Source organism: Bicyclus anynana, chromosome 14 (genome assembly GCF_947172395.1).
Source record: "Bicyclus anynana chromosome 14, ilBicAnyn1.1, whole genome shotgun sequence".
Lineage (NCBI taxonomy): Eukaryota > Metazoa > Arthropoda > Insecta > Lepidoptera > Nymphalidae > Bicyclus > Bicyclus anynana.
The window spans coordinates 4241877-4258700 of NC_069096.1; the positions used below are offsets into that span (position 1 = coordinate 4241877).

A 16824-nucleotide genomic window follows, 5' to 3' on the forward strand; every position below is an offset into this window, starting at 1 on the left:
GCCTCATTTCTATCCCGCCTTTGGCTCAGATGCCTCATTTACACTTCGGCTTTCAAAGGATAAAGATATCGAGGCTTTAGCTTCAGCCATAGATTTTACTACATGTAACTGGTAATGTAATGTAATTGTAAACGAAATCATGAAGATTAAGTGCGTTGCTACCGTGTTTTTTACGTTAATTTATTATCATTATACATTTACAATTAATAAATCAGGTAAGCGATTTTATATTTCCTAAATAATTTGCATAGTTTTCAAATTAGTTGATTACGTTGATTTATAATTGTTTAACGTTTAAAACAAAATTTAAAACATATTAAAATAATTTTTAACCGACTTCCAAAAAGGAGGAGGTTCTACGTTCGGCTGTATGTATGTTTTTTTTTTTTTTTTTTTTTTTTATGTATGTCCAGCGATAATTCCGTCATTTGTGGACCGATTTTGAAAATTCTTTTTTTGTTGTGAAGGGTTTGATTCCAGGGTGGTCCCATTTTTTTCATGTCAGGATCTGATGATGGCATCCTGGAGAAATCGAGGGGAACTTTTGAAAATCGTAGAGACGGCTAGTGCGTTTGTTAGTGTTTCCATAAGGTATTTTAAACCACTACAATTTTATGAAGGTCTGGAGTTGGTCTGATGATGGAGCCGATACACAGACGATGGAACTCGTCAACGATTTACAGCAGGTACCTTTTGTTTGGGCTTAATTTATTTGTATTGATGAGAACTTTCCACCTAGATAGGTTGTGACTGTATTAAGGGTATGATGATGAAGACGAAGGACAGTGAAGAGAACTCCTCGACGGTTCACAGTAGCTACCTTGTGTTTGGAGTTGATAAATTTGTATTGATGAGAACTTTCCACCTAGATGGGTTGTGACTGTATTAGGGGTCTGGTGAAGAAAACGAAGGATAGTTAAGGGAACTCCTCGACGGTTCATAGTAGCTACCTTGTGTTTTGACTTGATAATTTTGTATTGATGAGAACTTTCCACCTGGATAGGTTATGACTGTATTAGAGGTCTGGTGATGAAGATGAAGGAGAGTTAAGGAAACTCCTCGACGGTTCACAGTAGCTACCTTGTGTTTGGACTTGATAAATTTTATATTGATGAGAACTTCCCACCCATATGGATTGTGACTGCATAGGGGGTCTGGTGATGAAGACGGAGGACAGTCTGTTCACACTCAGTAGGTGTGCTAACACTAAAAATTAAAAAATAAAAATTTTAATAAAAAAAATTCAACCGACTTCCAACTCAAAAATTAACCTACACTAAAAAGCAAAAAATAACATCTTACCTATGTGCTACCTTCTGATCAGTTTGAAGGCGGTGCCAATCCAGTGTCATGTTTTAATTAAAGCTGTATCTGAAAGAACCACAGAAATTGCGTAATTTAAAAGGCTTGAATTAAAACATCACTGGCTTGGCACCGCCTTCAAACTGATCAGAAGGTAGCACATAGGTAAGATGTTATTTTTTGCTTTTTAGTGTAGGTTAATTTTTGAGTTGGAAGTCGGTTGAATTTTTTTTATTAAAATTTTTATTAAAATGTTAAATTTTAATTTTTTAAGTATCTAAGACATAGCCGTCACAATATGTTAAATCAGGGCCCGATTAGCTACCGCCGTATCAGCCTTATCAATGTAAGGGGAAAGCAAAAATTAGTAAAATATTATCCACGCACGTAATCTGGTTCTTCCTGAAAAAAAAACCCCAAAAAATAATTATTACATCTTGTGTAGTAGCAGTATGTTACTACAAACATTTTGGTACCAATTTTACTTTGTGGTGAAAGGCGAGATTTGGGTAAATCAAAAACTAAAGAGATTTTTCGGGATTTGTTTCGCACGCTTGACGCTACGCCACTGTGTTAAATTATTTCATTTCTCCCTTTGCTGTTTTACTTTTCCCGATTTTGATTAGAAACAAAAAATATTCAAAGCAATCAAGATATTTTTGAGTTTTAGATAGATAAAACAACTGATTTTTATACATATATAGACGAATTATAAATCGTGTGACCATAATATCTGTTTATTCAAAAGACTTTTAGTACATTTTTTATTTGAAAACTAATTTATAAGCCGGTAATAAATTGTATTTTTTTCAGCGATAAGTAACTTAGTTGCTGGAAGTGAATCGGTTCTGGATCCCAAAGGCGAGATCACACTAAAATGGAGGGTAGACTATGCGGCTCGCAAACTTAGATTTTGTCTGGAGTTTTCTAAGAAGGCGCCCTCCATCAATTGGTTTGCGCTTGGTTTTTCCGATCGAGGTGACTTGGAAAACTCCGACGTATGCTTGGTTTGGACTGATTACACAGGGCGTGACCATTTTGAGGTAAATGATTTTGAATAGTAGCAATAGTTTATTCGTCATCATTATCAGCCGATGGACGTCCACTGCTGGATATAGTCTTCCAAGCACATCAGTCTCGAGCCGCCAGCATCCAGCGGCTCCCTGCAACCCGCTTGATGTCTTCGATCCATCTAGTGGGAGGTCGACCAACACTGCGCTTTCCGGTGCGGGGTTGCCATTCCAACACCTTGGGACCTCAACGTCGTCGCCTATGTGGCCTGCCCATTGCCACTTCAGCTCCGCGACTCGCTGAGCTATATCATTGGCTTTGGTTCGTCTGCGGATCTCCTCATTTCTGATTCAATCATGCAGAAAAACTCCAAGCATAGCTCGCTCCATCGCCCGCTGACCGCTGAGTGACTTTGAATAGAGTTAATAAAATAATGATTTGATTTTGCTACTTATACTTGGAGTATTTACTCTAGGGTTAGTCGGTTAGGTACCTGTTTACGAAAAATAATAGTTCTCTTGTCCGTCGTTATGACATTTACCGGATGGAAACGGACATTTTTTGAGCCTCAACTTCTCGAATTGGCAACTTACCTATTCTACCTTTACCTACTATACTACATATGCATAATTTTTGACGTGACAACGTCTTATAAATTGGTTTGCCGGGTGACACTTCAAGAAACTGCATTACGCTCCGCTCACGTTATGCGCTCACAATGAGAGCGAGTGAGAGGCACGCGTCCCTTCCACTCGGGCATGGTTAGCCCGCCTAAGAGCGAGAGAGACAGACATAAAAAGTGAAAGGCACGCGTCCCTTCCACTCGAGCACAGTTAGCCCGCCTAAGAGCGAGAGAAACAGAGCGAGAGAGAGAGAGTGAGAGAGATAGGCATACACACCGGTTCAAATTATGAATATTCACATTAAAATTATTTAATGTGAATATTCATAATTTGAATAAGTATATATAAGTCGTTGTCACGTAAAACTTTCGCCCGTATACCGACTTTACAGGCAACCAATTTTTTTTTTTTAATTAAATTATAGCCTATTTTTATAGGATATGCATGCAGATGGTAACGGGAGATTGTTGCGAGACGTCCATCAGAACTGCGAAGGCTTTCACGTTGACTTAAAAAGCAGGAGCGTGGTATTCGAACGTGACTTCGACACGTGCGATCACGATGACTACTTGATTGAGGTATGCGATGTTAATTCAAAAAGTTTATGGTACCTAATTTATTTATTAAACCAAACTGTCCACTTATTTGCTTTTACAATAATACCGATTACCTACCTATGATAATAAAGAGGTCTTTAACAAATGGCTCAACAACTTATTCGACACCAGACCAGACGATCTTTGCCTGTTGCCAGAAAAACATCGAGAATTATTTTATAAAAACGCTATGAACTTATTCCCCAAAATATGGAAAAGATAATATGGCTAATATTATTTTTAATCTGTCCAGGATGGCACAGTCCACGTTATCTGGGCCCGAGGGATCGACAAGCTGTTTTCATCCAAAGGCCTGTGTATATCGTGCACATCGCCCCACGACCGCGGCTTCATTCGCGTCCGGTTACTAACTCCGCCGTCAGCACCTCAACAGCCCGGCGAGAAACTTCGCATCACCAACAGCGTGCTCAAGGTGCCCGGCGGAGACACCACCTACTGGTGCAAGGTGGTGCGTCTGCCGGACTACGTCGCTGACAATGAACATCACATTATCAAGGTGAACATACTAACTCCGCCGTCAGCACCTCAACAGCCCGGCGAGAAACTCCGCATCACCAACAGCGAGCTCAAGTCAAGGTGCCCAGCGGAGACAACACCTCCTGGTACAAGGTGGTGCGTCATGTTCACAGCCGTAGATATGTTTTACGTGAATACGTGTAGAATGTAGATACGTAACGAAATCAAAATAGTCGCTTTATACCCCACATATGTATCTGATGCGTTACAGCTTTCACTCAACAAATCTAATTCTTTGATCCTATCTATAATTGTATCTCTATTCAATTTAAAATCTAATAATTTTGTTGCAGTTCGAATCGACAATTACGAAGGGTAACGAAGGCTTGGTACATCACATGGAAGTGTTCTACTGCGATGCAGATCCTAACGAGGATGTTCCATTGTACGAGGGTAATTGCTTCGATCCTAAACGACCGGAGTCCACAAAATTGTGTTCTAAAGTGAGATTTTTATATTTTAGTCTTCTTAATCTAAACATACCCGTAGTACCTACCTATAAAACAAACTCCCTTCCCTCGGTCTGTACGCTTAGATCTTTCAAACTATTCAACATTTATTCGTTTAGTTTCAATATTTTAATAAATCTTCAAAGCTCTTGTTTCTATTTATACTAATAACTTTTTGAAGGTAAAAGCTGCGTGGGCGATGGGCGCACCTCCTTTTGCGTATCCCGATGAAGCTGGGTTGCCGTTGGGGGGACCCAAAGCGAACAAATATGTAATGCTCGAAGTGCATTACAACAACCCTGAGTTGCGGAATGGTAAGTGTTAACCCCATATATTATAGATTCCTTCGTGTCTAAACTAGCGCCCTAGTTTTTTTTTGCCAGGAGCACAGAATTAATTTTTGACCTCTAAAGGTCATAGTAATTCATTTGAGTCCAATTTGAGTCAACCATCTCCCGATTAGCCTCGTCGACGCTACGTAACGTGGTGATGTTACGGAGTACGTAAAGTTATCGCCTTGATCAAGAAAAGGATGAGCTAAAACCTTATGGCATCATTGACGGTATGTGATACCGTCAAATGAGATCACTGTGTTTAAATAAAAACAAATGGCCATACAAAAACTATAATAATATAGTATATCTTTAGTTCGGGTCGTATTTTTGTGACATGCTTACACTTGCATAATGCTGGTCTTATTAGACGGTTCCATGATTTTTTTTTATACTACTGTCCTTGGCAGTGAACAATAAACTGGACAGTGATATTTTTAAGATTCCTTGCCTCAAAAATAATACAATGGGGCCCTTATATGATCAATTACTTCCCTTCTGTGACAATATATTTTATTACTCTTTTACAGATTGGGTAGACAGTTCGGGCATCGTGCTGCATATAACCGCAAACAAGCGCAAATACGACGCAGCGATCATGGAGCTCGGCTTGGAGTACACGGACAAAATGGCGATTCCTGGAGGACAGGAGGCGTTCCCTCTCACAGGATACTGCATACCGCAGTGCACGGGAGTGGTAATATATGCTCAAATAATAATCATCATTATTACATGTAAATAAAATTGAAGTGTCTGTCTGTGATTTAAAAATAACTGTGTTTTTTCAAGTGCTTGTAATTTTTTACATGACACAAACGAATGTTTTTTAAAAATTTTGTCTGTCTCTCTGTTCGACCGGGCTAATTCTAATGGATCATTTACTGAAAAACCGGCCGGAAAACCGTTAAAAACACTTAAATTTTACTTCGTCGTGAGGGTCATTTCTTCCCGAGTGAGTCGGGTGTACGGCGCTCGAGACAATACCTCCTTGCCCGGTAAGACATAGGGGGAATTTCTCTCCTTGTGATGTTCTACCAGTCCCTTTCAGGCCAGGAGCCTAAGGGTCTTCTGGGGTATTAGCCCAGGTACCCCGGGTGGACTGCGATTGCTCGCTATCTTGCGTTGGAGCGGTGTCAAATTCGGGTTTGTTGCCCCGCGTAGAATGCGATGTCCGCGCTAGAGCGGTGTCACTTACAGTGTCTAAATTGGACTGACAGTCTGACGACATCAAGCAAGTCGCAGATATTCGCTGGATGCAAGCGGCTCAGGATGTTTTGAAGTCCCCACAAAAGGCCTATGTTCTGCAGTGGACTTCCATCGGCTGTTATGATGATGATGATTGATTATTCAATTGCAGGGTCTTCCGGAAGAGGGCATTACAGTGTTCGGCAGTCAGCTGCACACGCATCTGACGGGCGTGGCGGTGTGGACGCGACACGCGCGCCGCGGCGTTGAGCTTCCCCTGCTCAACAGGGACACGCACTACTCTACGCACTTCCAGGAGATCAGGATATTGCGCCGTCCTGTCAAAGTGTTACCGGTAAATAATGTGCTACGTATAGGAAGTAAGAGCTGACTGAAGTGATGACTTACGGATCCGAGTTGGTCGCTAAATATGGGCCTCAATAAAAGGCTCAAAGGCTCAAGTTTCCATGGGTTCGGGGTGATCGAGGGTAAAACTTAAAGGCGTCCTCTGTTTTCAAGATCTCTTTTCCCTTTTCTCGCTTAAAATGGGGATCGGCAAAATATGTCAATCTCTTCCATTCTTCCCGTAAACTGAATATTTAAGCATATCGCGTTGTATAGTCAAGATTTACTCAAACAACCACTAGCCCATTTTTTAGAGGACGCAATTTTATTTTTTTGCTGAGTAGGGGGGTCAGTATAAAGCTAAAACCAAGTTTGTGGGGTCGTGGCGACCCCACAAACTTGTCCTTGTCCCGCGGCCGCCATCTTGAAAATAAGGGTTGAAATGGTTTTTACGATATATCTCGTAAACTATTTATCTGATAAAAAAGTTTTTGTAATATTTATTTAGCAAATTAAATTCTCTACAACTTTGGTTCAGTAACTTTTTGTCGTAGAACAATAAATAAAAAAGTTATAAGCAAAAATGTTCAGAAATTCCAGAAATATAATAATTTATATTTTTCGATATAACTTTTTTTTATCATTTTACGAAAAATAAAATCAGACCATTTTTGTAGGTCATTTTTTGAAAAACAAATTTTATACGAAACATTTTTTCATTATGTCAACAGCTAAGCTTTTACAGCGCTTCGAAGTGAGTACTATTTTTCAGTGCTCTCAATTATACATCTTATTATAACGCTGAAGAGTTTGTTTGTTTGTTTGTTTGATTGAACGCGCTAATCTCAGGAACTACTGACTCGATTTGAAAAATTCTTTCAGCGTTGATAGCCCATTTATCGAGGAAGGCTATAGGCTATATATTATCCCCGTATTCCTACGGGAACGGGAACCACGCGGGTGAAATCGCGCGGCGTCAGCTAGTTGTTAATATTTTTATTAATACATTTATACTGACCCCCCTACACAGCAAAAAAATAAAATTGCGTCCTCTAAAAAACGCAAGGTAAAGCCTAAAAAATGTAACATTTCAATGGACTACACGTCACACAGAACATTAAGCCGAACGCGACGTCATGCGAGCGGTTTTGTGTGACATGCTGGTTGTCCAAAGCTTTGTCAAATGGTCTCGTTTCCAGGGGGACTACTTAGAGACGACCTGCGTGTACAACACCGTGGGCAAACAGAACGCGACCATCGGCGGGCACGCCATCACGGACGAGATGTGCGTCAACTACCTGCACTACTACCCCGCCACGCAGCTGGAGGTGTGCAAGAGCGCCGTCTCCAACGCCGCGCTCGAGGACTACTTCGACTTTGAGGAACGGTAACAGCTATATTCAGAAATATCTAATTTATTTAACTACTAGCGGACGCCCGCGTGGAATTTTTTTTTTTTACAAATCCCTCGGAAACCATGGATTTTTCCGGGATAAAAAGTAGTCTATGTGTTAATCCAGGCTATAATATATCTTAATACCAAATTTCAGGTGATTCGGTTCAGTAGTCGAGGCGTGAAAGAGTAACAAACATTCATATCATCAAAATCATCAGTTTTCGCAAATCTCGGGAAACCATGGATTTATTCGGGATAAACTCTGGATTGAAAAGTCTATCTCAGAGTAAAATCTGTTTCCATTCCAAATTTCAGCCAAATCGCTTCAGTAGTAGCGGCGTCAAAGAGTAACAAACATCCAAACATCCATACAAACTTTCGCGTTTATAATATTAGTAGGACTAGCTGCGCCCTACGAAAAATAAGTAAATACGTGCGTAATTTAATTTTTCTGGGATAAAAAGTATGTGTTAATTATTTTCATTATCTATCTCAACTAATTCGGTTTAATGGTCGCGCCGTAAAAGAGCAATAAACTTTCATACTATCATTACCATTAGTTTTGAAAATCTCGCGAAACCATGGATTTTTTCGCGACAAGACCCTGTGTTAATCCAGGGTATTATGTATTTTCATTTTAAATCGGTTTAGTATTTGCGACGTTATAGAGTAACAAACATCCATATAATTTTTTGCGTTTATAATGTTAGTTGGATGAAATCGACAACGTACCTACGCAACTACATATTACGATGATAAGTGGAAAAACATAGCATATAAACAGAGTAACTATTCAAAAACGCATGCTACATGTCCAACAAAGTACCATGCCGTGTCGCCTTCGCCTGTTATTACACCGCCAACTATGCCCTTCATATCACAACACATCAATGCTGCATTGAAACAATAATATTGAAATATATTTTCTGAAACTAGTGAGTTCCAGAGATTAGATTACTGTTCCGAAACAGACAGACAGAGAAAACCTTTTAAAAATTACGTTTGGTAATTGGTATCGTGTAAATAACTGCATATGACTTGAGAAAACACCGTTATTTAGAAATCACAGACATCAGACACATCAATTTTTGTTTATGTGTATGTATTGATTATTTTTTTTTTATTCTTTACAAGTTAGCCCTTGACTACAATCTCACCTGATGGTAAGTGATGATGCAATCTAACATGGAAGTGGGCTAACTTGTTAGGAGGAGGATGAAAATCCACAGCCCTTTCGGTTTCTACACGGCATCGTACCGGAACGCTAAATCTCTTGGCGGTACGTCTTTGCCGGTAGGGTAGTAACTAGCCACGGCGGAAGCCTCCCCCCAGACAGACCTAGACCAATTAAGAAAATCTCAATCGACCCAGCCGGGGATCGGACCCAGGACCTCCGTCTTGTAAATCCACCGCGCATACCACTGCGCCACGGGGGCCGTCGAATTGCAGCACTTCCTCGAACGAGCTCCACTGCTACTAAAACAGCTATCTACTACTAGTATAGGTGTTTATATTTCAGATGGGACAACATATCGATAGAGCCGACCGCGGCGCCGCGAGCCAACTACCTGGCGATCGCGCCGTGGACGCCGCTGCGGGCCAAGGCTCTGCACACGCTGTACACAGAATCCCCCATCTCCATGCAGTGCAACAAGTCCGACGGGAACCGATTTCAGGTATGCTAATTCTCTAAGTGCCTCTCCATTATTGAAAGTCGGTGGTCATCTTTATAAATTTCTCCTTGTCTATGGCTAGACGGAAAATTTTTTTCGACTGTCTTTATACCAGCCTTAAGTTTCGTAGCCAGGACTTCTTACTTCTTCCTACTAGTTATGTTATGTATCTATCTGAAGTCTAGTTTTTATTCAATTTGTCCATAAAACAACATTCTCGTAGATGTTATCGCCGCGCTTCTCTATATTTATTTAATACGAATTTTTAGTTTAATATTTGTTTGATAGAGTTCAACATACTGTATCGTGTAATAAAATTACGTGACATTGAATCTTCCTTATCTTCTATATAATTTCTCTGTCTACGCTGGTCTTTCAGTTAAAGGTAGTTTCAAAATGGGATAGGTAGTAACAAAGTCAAAATAGCGACTGTACTTAATTTTTTCACAAAAATTTTTTGAAAAGAAAAGTTTTTTCCATATTATAGTTAATAGATATATTTTTAAAACTTATTATCCTTTCAGGGCGACTGGGAAGGGATCCGTGTGCCGAAAATTAAACTCCCCTTGCCAGAGGAACCAAGAATGTGCCCTGAACATTACAATTCTATGAAAAAATAATTATTCTATTTTAATCTACTACATAATTCAATAATCAAAACTAATAATTGCGTATATTAATATTAAATTTCACATAGAATGTGAAATGTGGGTGATAAATAAATAATACCTACAAGTCTTAAATGTATAATAAATTATATCTTTGTTGTTAAGAGATAGAAATGGAAACATAATGTAAATAAATAAAGATAATAAAGTTTACTTCATTTTTATTTATTTATCTACTTACCGTGTTTAATATTAAATTAAGTAGGTAGGTATTAGGTAGAAACCCATCTAGAACTACCCAGTATACTACTATATTAAGGAATGCAAATGATATTCACAAGAGGGAAGAAATTCGTAATGCCTTGGATTAAAATCGAAACCTATGAACATTTTTTTCATTTTCTCAGTATTAAAGATAGTTTTTATCTAGACAAAAAGTCCGTTGAGCTGTACAAGCTTTATTGAAAAATTAAATTGCAAAATAAAGGTGGCACATGAAAGCCACCTGGCACCTGATCGAGCCAATCAGTTTCCTGTTTCCCTTTATAAATAAATAATAAATTTTTGAAAAATTTATTATTTTGAAAACTTTATTATTCAATTTTTTTAATTAATTTTGAAAAATAGTAAAATATTGATTTACGAGAACCTATGTTTCGTATTATCGTAGGTAAAGGGCTATTTTAATTTTATTCGAAAAATCAACATTCGCTTCGTTGTAGGTGATCTTTCGGTTGAGGGTGGACCTTTCAATCCCTCCCCTCCTAAACTCACTAAGGTAAGGTACAAACTCTATAGTTTCTTTTTTATTAACTCTATAGTTGCCTACAGTACATAAGTATGAGCATTACCTTACTCAATTAGATACACAGTACATATTAATAGATATTAGATACTATCCATGTTTGAATCTGCTCATTTTACGCCAGTCCCGGACCATAGACCACCAAAATTATAATACGGAGCTATTATCTTTTTGGCGGTCTATGGTATAATATTATGTTATCTAGAATTCTAGAGTGTATGAAACTGTCAAAATAAAATGTCATTCGACTAATGAATGTCATTTTACTTGACATTTATGACATTTGACTTTGAATTAATGGTCCGGTTATACGATTTGTAATTATTTTCATGCGAATTTTAAGAATATATCAGTCGAGTAAATTGAAATTTATGAATTTATTTGCTAGTGTTCAATTCATACTTTAATCTTTATTAAATTTTCTTTCATTGTTTCATCAAACAAGTAGTTAGTGACATAAAAATGTCGAGCGACAACGGCTTTAACAACGACGATTCCCCAAACAAAACACACGCACATCTCCAGTTGCCGAGCCCTATTATAACTCGAAGAAATCGGACTGCTTCGACGTGAGTATTGCAAACAATATTGCATGTTTCATAAGCTGCCCGTTAATGCGAGACATAATGTAGGGTATGTTATAAATGCATTTACTTTTTCCATTAAATTAACGCTATTAACAGTGTTTTTTCATTGTTTTGCAAATAACAGGTAGTGTGGATGGTATTTTCTAATCAAGTTACATAGTTACATTACTTACTTAAATAGTAGACACAAATCCTACAATTGCTTTACGCGAATTATTGGACAATATGTTTAATTTACGTTATTAGTACCTAGCGGATATTTGTTTTGAGTACAACAATAACTGTAGTGAAAACTTGCTCACAGAGCATCCCTTCTCTTCCAAATTAAGATATCATACTGAAATTTGCATTATCTAGTATGTATGCTACTTTAAATTTAAAGTGTATGCATCAATCCCACCTCATTTCACCATTGTCACTATTGTCTCAGTACAATCTTTTCACTAAATATACTTAATGTATCAGAAATATTGGTCATGTTTAAAAAAAGATGACTAATAAGATGAATAATTCTTAAATTAATTCACCACAAATTGTTCATGTGTAACAATCACATTTCACAATTTAGCTTTGAACTAATCTAGTTATTGAATACTGAAAGATGAAGATGAAGATTTTTACCTGATATTAAACCTATGAAGCTTTGAGTCCTCAAAGTAAGTAAAATGTTCTTTTTTTCAGATCTGAAAGAGCTCTACAAAATCCAATTGAGCATGGCAAAATAAAGTCATTCTGTCGTGAAAAGGGTCATGGATTTGTGACTCCTAAGAATGGTGGCGAAGATATTTTTCTACATATTTCTGAGTAAGTTACCTAATTTATGTTTTACACATTTCATAATTTAACAAAGATAATGCTACCTAATTATTATGAGTGCAACACATCAAAAAAATAATATGTATTTTAAAGCTGCAACAGATAATAAATTAAATAAATTAGATTGAAGTATGAACATCAATGGTAATTATTTATACATTTTTATAATTTTACATCTTCTAGGCAAACATGGTTCATTTTAGACCTCATCATTGCTTTCCATAGGGCTTGATTGTAGTCAAGGACAAGCCTCATACAACATTAAAAAAATCAATTGTTGTGTGTGTCATGTTACTAGCAGACACCCATATAGCTCCAGTTTTTCTAGGAATATTGTGTTAAAATATAGCCTATGATACTCTCAAAAAATTTCGTTTTTATTGGTAAAATTTTTTTCAAAATTGGTTCATTACTTCCAGAGATTACTGCCTAAAATACCAAAAACTTTTCCTCCCTAGTATAGATAGCTTAAGTTGTATGAACTATGAAGTTGTACATAAAATATAGAGCACTGTGTGTCAGTAATGATATATGATATCTAAAGTGTGTAATCCAATTAGGTCTGAAGATATTTGATATATGAAAACATGGCACATTGTTATGCCTATATAAATTTACATTTGCTGAAATTCAAAACGTCTGGATTTTGGTTCTGTATGACTAGGTGTGGTTTAGGTTGCAGAATTGTATTTAGTTTTTATACACATTAATTTATTCACTTTAGGTTATATTTTTTATTCTTCACAAGTTAGCCTTTGACCACAATCTAGCCTGGTATTAAGCAATGATGCAATCAAAGATGGAAGTGGGTTAACTTGTTAGGAGTAGGATTATAATCCACACCCCTTTTCGGTTTCTACAAAACATTGTACCAAAAAGCTAAATTGCTTAGTGGTATTTGCCGGTAGGGTGGCCACGGCTGAAGCCTCCCACCAATTAAGAAAACTCATTCAGCCCAGCCTGGGATCGAACCCAGGACCACCACAATACCACTAGCACGGAGGCTGTCATGTCACTTTAGGTTACATATTGAATAATACAATGTTCACCACATAGGCACTGTTATTCTCTAGAATATATAACATAACTAGTTGTACTATGTTTGTTAACATATTCAGCAAAAACAAGTTATAAATTAGCATATTGTGTTAAAAGACTTATATTTCAAAGTTATATTATATTTGAGTATTAGTAGGTATAGTGTATGTAAAAATGTGCTAATCACAAAATTGATAAAGAACAATGGTGGGTCATGTGAATCATGATTTATATAAAAATGTATAATTGTATTTTTTGTTTTTGAAAAACATGCTGCATATAAGACAAATGAGCAAATATTTTAACTCACTGTTAGATGATGACTACCTTTAAAACTTTATTTTTAGTGTTACTAAAAATAAAGTTTTGAAAGTAGATAACTGAACTTACTTTATATATGGACAAAACATTGCAAATATTTATTTTACATATTTTAAACTGTTCAAATATATATACACTACTATACTAACCAATAATTTGATCAATAACTGCTGTTATAAATTAATAATAACTTTTCTTACAGTATTGAAGGAGAATATGTGCCACTGCCAGGTGATGAGGTCACATATAGACATTGTCCAATCCCGCCTAAGTTTGAGAAGTACCAAGCAGTCCATGTGAAAATTGTCCAACTAGTTCAGGAGAAACACTTAAAGTGGCATGAACCGTTGTAAACGCAGACGACCAATCATTTTTTCATTCATGTAATGAAGCCAACTTCTTATATTTTATCTTTAATATCTTTTGCTGTCCCTCCTCTTCATATTTTTATCTAAGAGGCCTAAGTGTTGTATGAAATAACTAAGGGCAATAACGAAATCCATAGCTATAAACACCAGCAGTTAACATACCTGAGAATAGAAGCAGATAATTTAAAAAAGTTTGTGAGAATTAATTAACAGTAATGACACATGTAAGGCAATGACACTTTGTTCCAACAAAATACCTGAGAAGCTGATGCAATATCAAGTAAACAATAATCAATTGCAAAGCAATTTCACAATAAAACTTATTAACATTGTACAAGTGAAATGACAATCTTTTTGTCTAGTTTACTGTTTAAGTGGCTGCTTTTAAATTATGGAAAGTTAATGAAAGAAAATAATTATTTAAAAGTGTGATTATTTTAAAGAACTGCTATAGTATATGCCAAATTTCAAATCAACTCTGAATACAAAACCCGCAGCTGCACAGCTTACAAGCATATATCCTAGTGAGGTATAATAGCGTCAGTGAGGACTGTAAGTTTGGCACATACTATACTCGTCTTAAAAGCTTATTTCGCTTAAGTATCTGTTAAGTCATGTTAAGATTGCTGTTTTTTTTTTTCGAATTTAAACCAACGTGAGTGGTTCCCACAATATTGATATAGAAAAACGGCTAACTTCGTGTGATTATTGTCTGAGTAAACTTCAAACCCATATGGGCCCTTAGTCATGAGTAGTTCATGCAACGCCGCGTAAACCAAACAACTGACTGCTATTGCTATAACTATGGAATTTGGTATACCCTTTAAACATACTTTGCACAAATATGTTGTGGTTAAATAAATGTTGTATTATGTGATAATATTCAGTATTTAAGAAAGTGAGAAAGTTTATGTGGTGCTAAATTTTCGAAGGATTTTACCATCTTGTAAGAATTTTGATAACATGTTTAGTTATGGGTAAATGGCTCCTTGCGCAAATCTATACATATAGATGTATTAAATGCCACAAGTGTATTATGAAAATATTTCCATAGACGGCCTAATTTTTATTTTATAAGTAGTGTTTATGTACTTATTTCTTATGCCTCATATTCATGGTAAACATAATTTATTGACAAGCATATAACAAATAACTGTGGTTATACTCGCTTAACATTGTTACATTATATGGCCTTCCTCAAGCAATAGGCTATTAGTTTTACATAGAAACTGAAAGGGGTGTGGATTATCTTCCTACTCCTAACAAGTTAGCCTGCTAACATCTTAGATTACATCATCACTTACCATCAGGTGAGATTGTAGTCAAGGGCTTACTAGTAAAAAAAAAAAAGAAACATGACATCAGGAAACCTTGTTTGTTTCACAGGTAATAGCTTGCGTAAGCGCATTAACTATATAATATCTTATTCTACTGTAAAAGGAAAAGAAAAAATGTAAGCAAAAAAATATAGAATTAAGTTGAATTAAGTATCAACTTGACGGCCTCCGTGGTGCGGTGGATTTAAAAGATGAAGGTCCTGGGTTCGATCCCCGGCTGGGCCGTGAGAGGTTTTCTTAATCGGTCCAGGTCTGACCGGTGGAAGGCTTCGGCCGTGGCTATTTACCACCCTACGGGCAAAGATGTACCGAAAGGTGCGTGGATTTTCATCCTAACATCAGGCGAGATTGTAGTCAAGAGCTAACTTGTAAAGAATAAAAATATAAAAAAAACCAAGGTTGAGTTGAGCTAGCAAGTGTCAACAAGTAGGTATTTGAATTAACCAAAGTTTACCATGCATATATGGCTCCTTATATTATTATAAGTTGTTGCATTTATGGTGAATTCCAAACTTGCTTTGGAACCTCGTTCTTACATTAATATTCGCCGAATCGCATAATGAATATTTTAATAATAATTTTAATCATTGTATTCTTCTAATGTAGATATATTATATTAGAATGGAAAATAAAATATACTTATATGTATTATAATTTTAACATTAATTATGTAATTTAAATGTTTTTTTAAACATAATATTTTATACACCATTTTAAATATAGCATAGCTGTGTAGTGTGCGACATGATACCATGCTTGTCTTGTTTATTTTGTTATTGTAGATGTACAATAAATATATGTATACAATGATTTTTTTTTTAATTTTTTCATCTACTTAAATCAAAAGAAGTCGTTACTGGCACTGTTATGTACATGCCATTTCCCCATTACCTCGATGGTTTACTATCAGTTTTGAAATTCATAATGTCTATAAATAGAGATTGAGATAAGCCGAGATAAGTATGATAAGATTGAGTATAGTATTAAAAAACTATCAAGATTATCGCTATCATATATCTACCTACATATGTTAGCATTATATGTGTATTTCTAGATTATCACTTCAACGTTGCTCAGTATATCAGTAGGTAGTTCTTGAAAGCTCTCACGTGATATAATAAATGATGGTATCTAAGCGTTGACCTCTTGTAATAAAAGGACGAACAATCATGTAGAAAATTTCACTTAAAAACTGGCCAATTTTACTTTAACAGTTTTTTTTTTACAATTATTGGTAAACAAAATTATACCTAAAGGCCTTTAAATATAGTCCAATATTTATTAAATCCCAAAATCAGAGCAAATCAACCTTAAGGATTAAGTTTAAGGTTGAATTTGCAAATAAGACTACTTGAATTGAGTGCCAAGAAGTCGTGTTTGGCACTCATTGAGTGAGGACGTTTTTTGGTCGCTGATTGTACATCCACTTTTTATTAGGAGATTTATGTATTGAAGGTAAGGATGGGATTTTTGGGGCTCAGTGATAAGACCTGAC

At 36.4% G+C, this 16824-nt stretch overlaps 2 protein-coding genes across 2 annotated transcripts; both read left to right on the forward strand.

The window, feature by feature from the left end:
* On the forward strand, positions 1 to 10273 carry LOC112048211 (tyramine beta-hydroxylase). Its single transcript, XM_024085665.2, has 11 exons — positions 1 to 215; positions 2116 to 2345; positions 3374 to 3514; positions 3786 to 4049; positions 4363 to 4512; positions 4700 to 4832; positions 5381 to 5547; positions 6208 to 6390; positions 7580 to 7767; positions 9296 to 9452; positions 9974 to 10273. Exons 1-11 carry the CDS (start codon positions 140 to 142, stop codon positions 10067 to 10069), a joined length of 1785 nt encoding a protein of 594 aa, XP_023941433.2. The 5' UTR covers positions 1 to 139; the 3' UTR covers positions 10070 to 10273.
* An 857-nt stretch (positions 10274 to 11130) lies between these two features.
* LOC112048201 (cold shock domain-containing protein CG9705) lies at positions 11131 to 16139 on the forward strand. Its single transcript, XM_024085650.2, has 3 exons — positions 11131 to 11431; positions 12131 to 12253; positions 13827 to 16139. Exons 1-3 carry the CDS (start codon positions 11325 to 11327, stop codon positions 13975 to 13977), a joined length of 381 nt encoding a protein of 126 aa, XP_023941418.2. The 5' UTR covers positions 11131 to 11324; the 3' UTR covers positions 13978 to 16139.
* Positions 16140 to 16824: the final 685 nt, after the last annotated feature.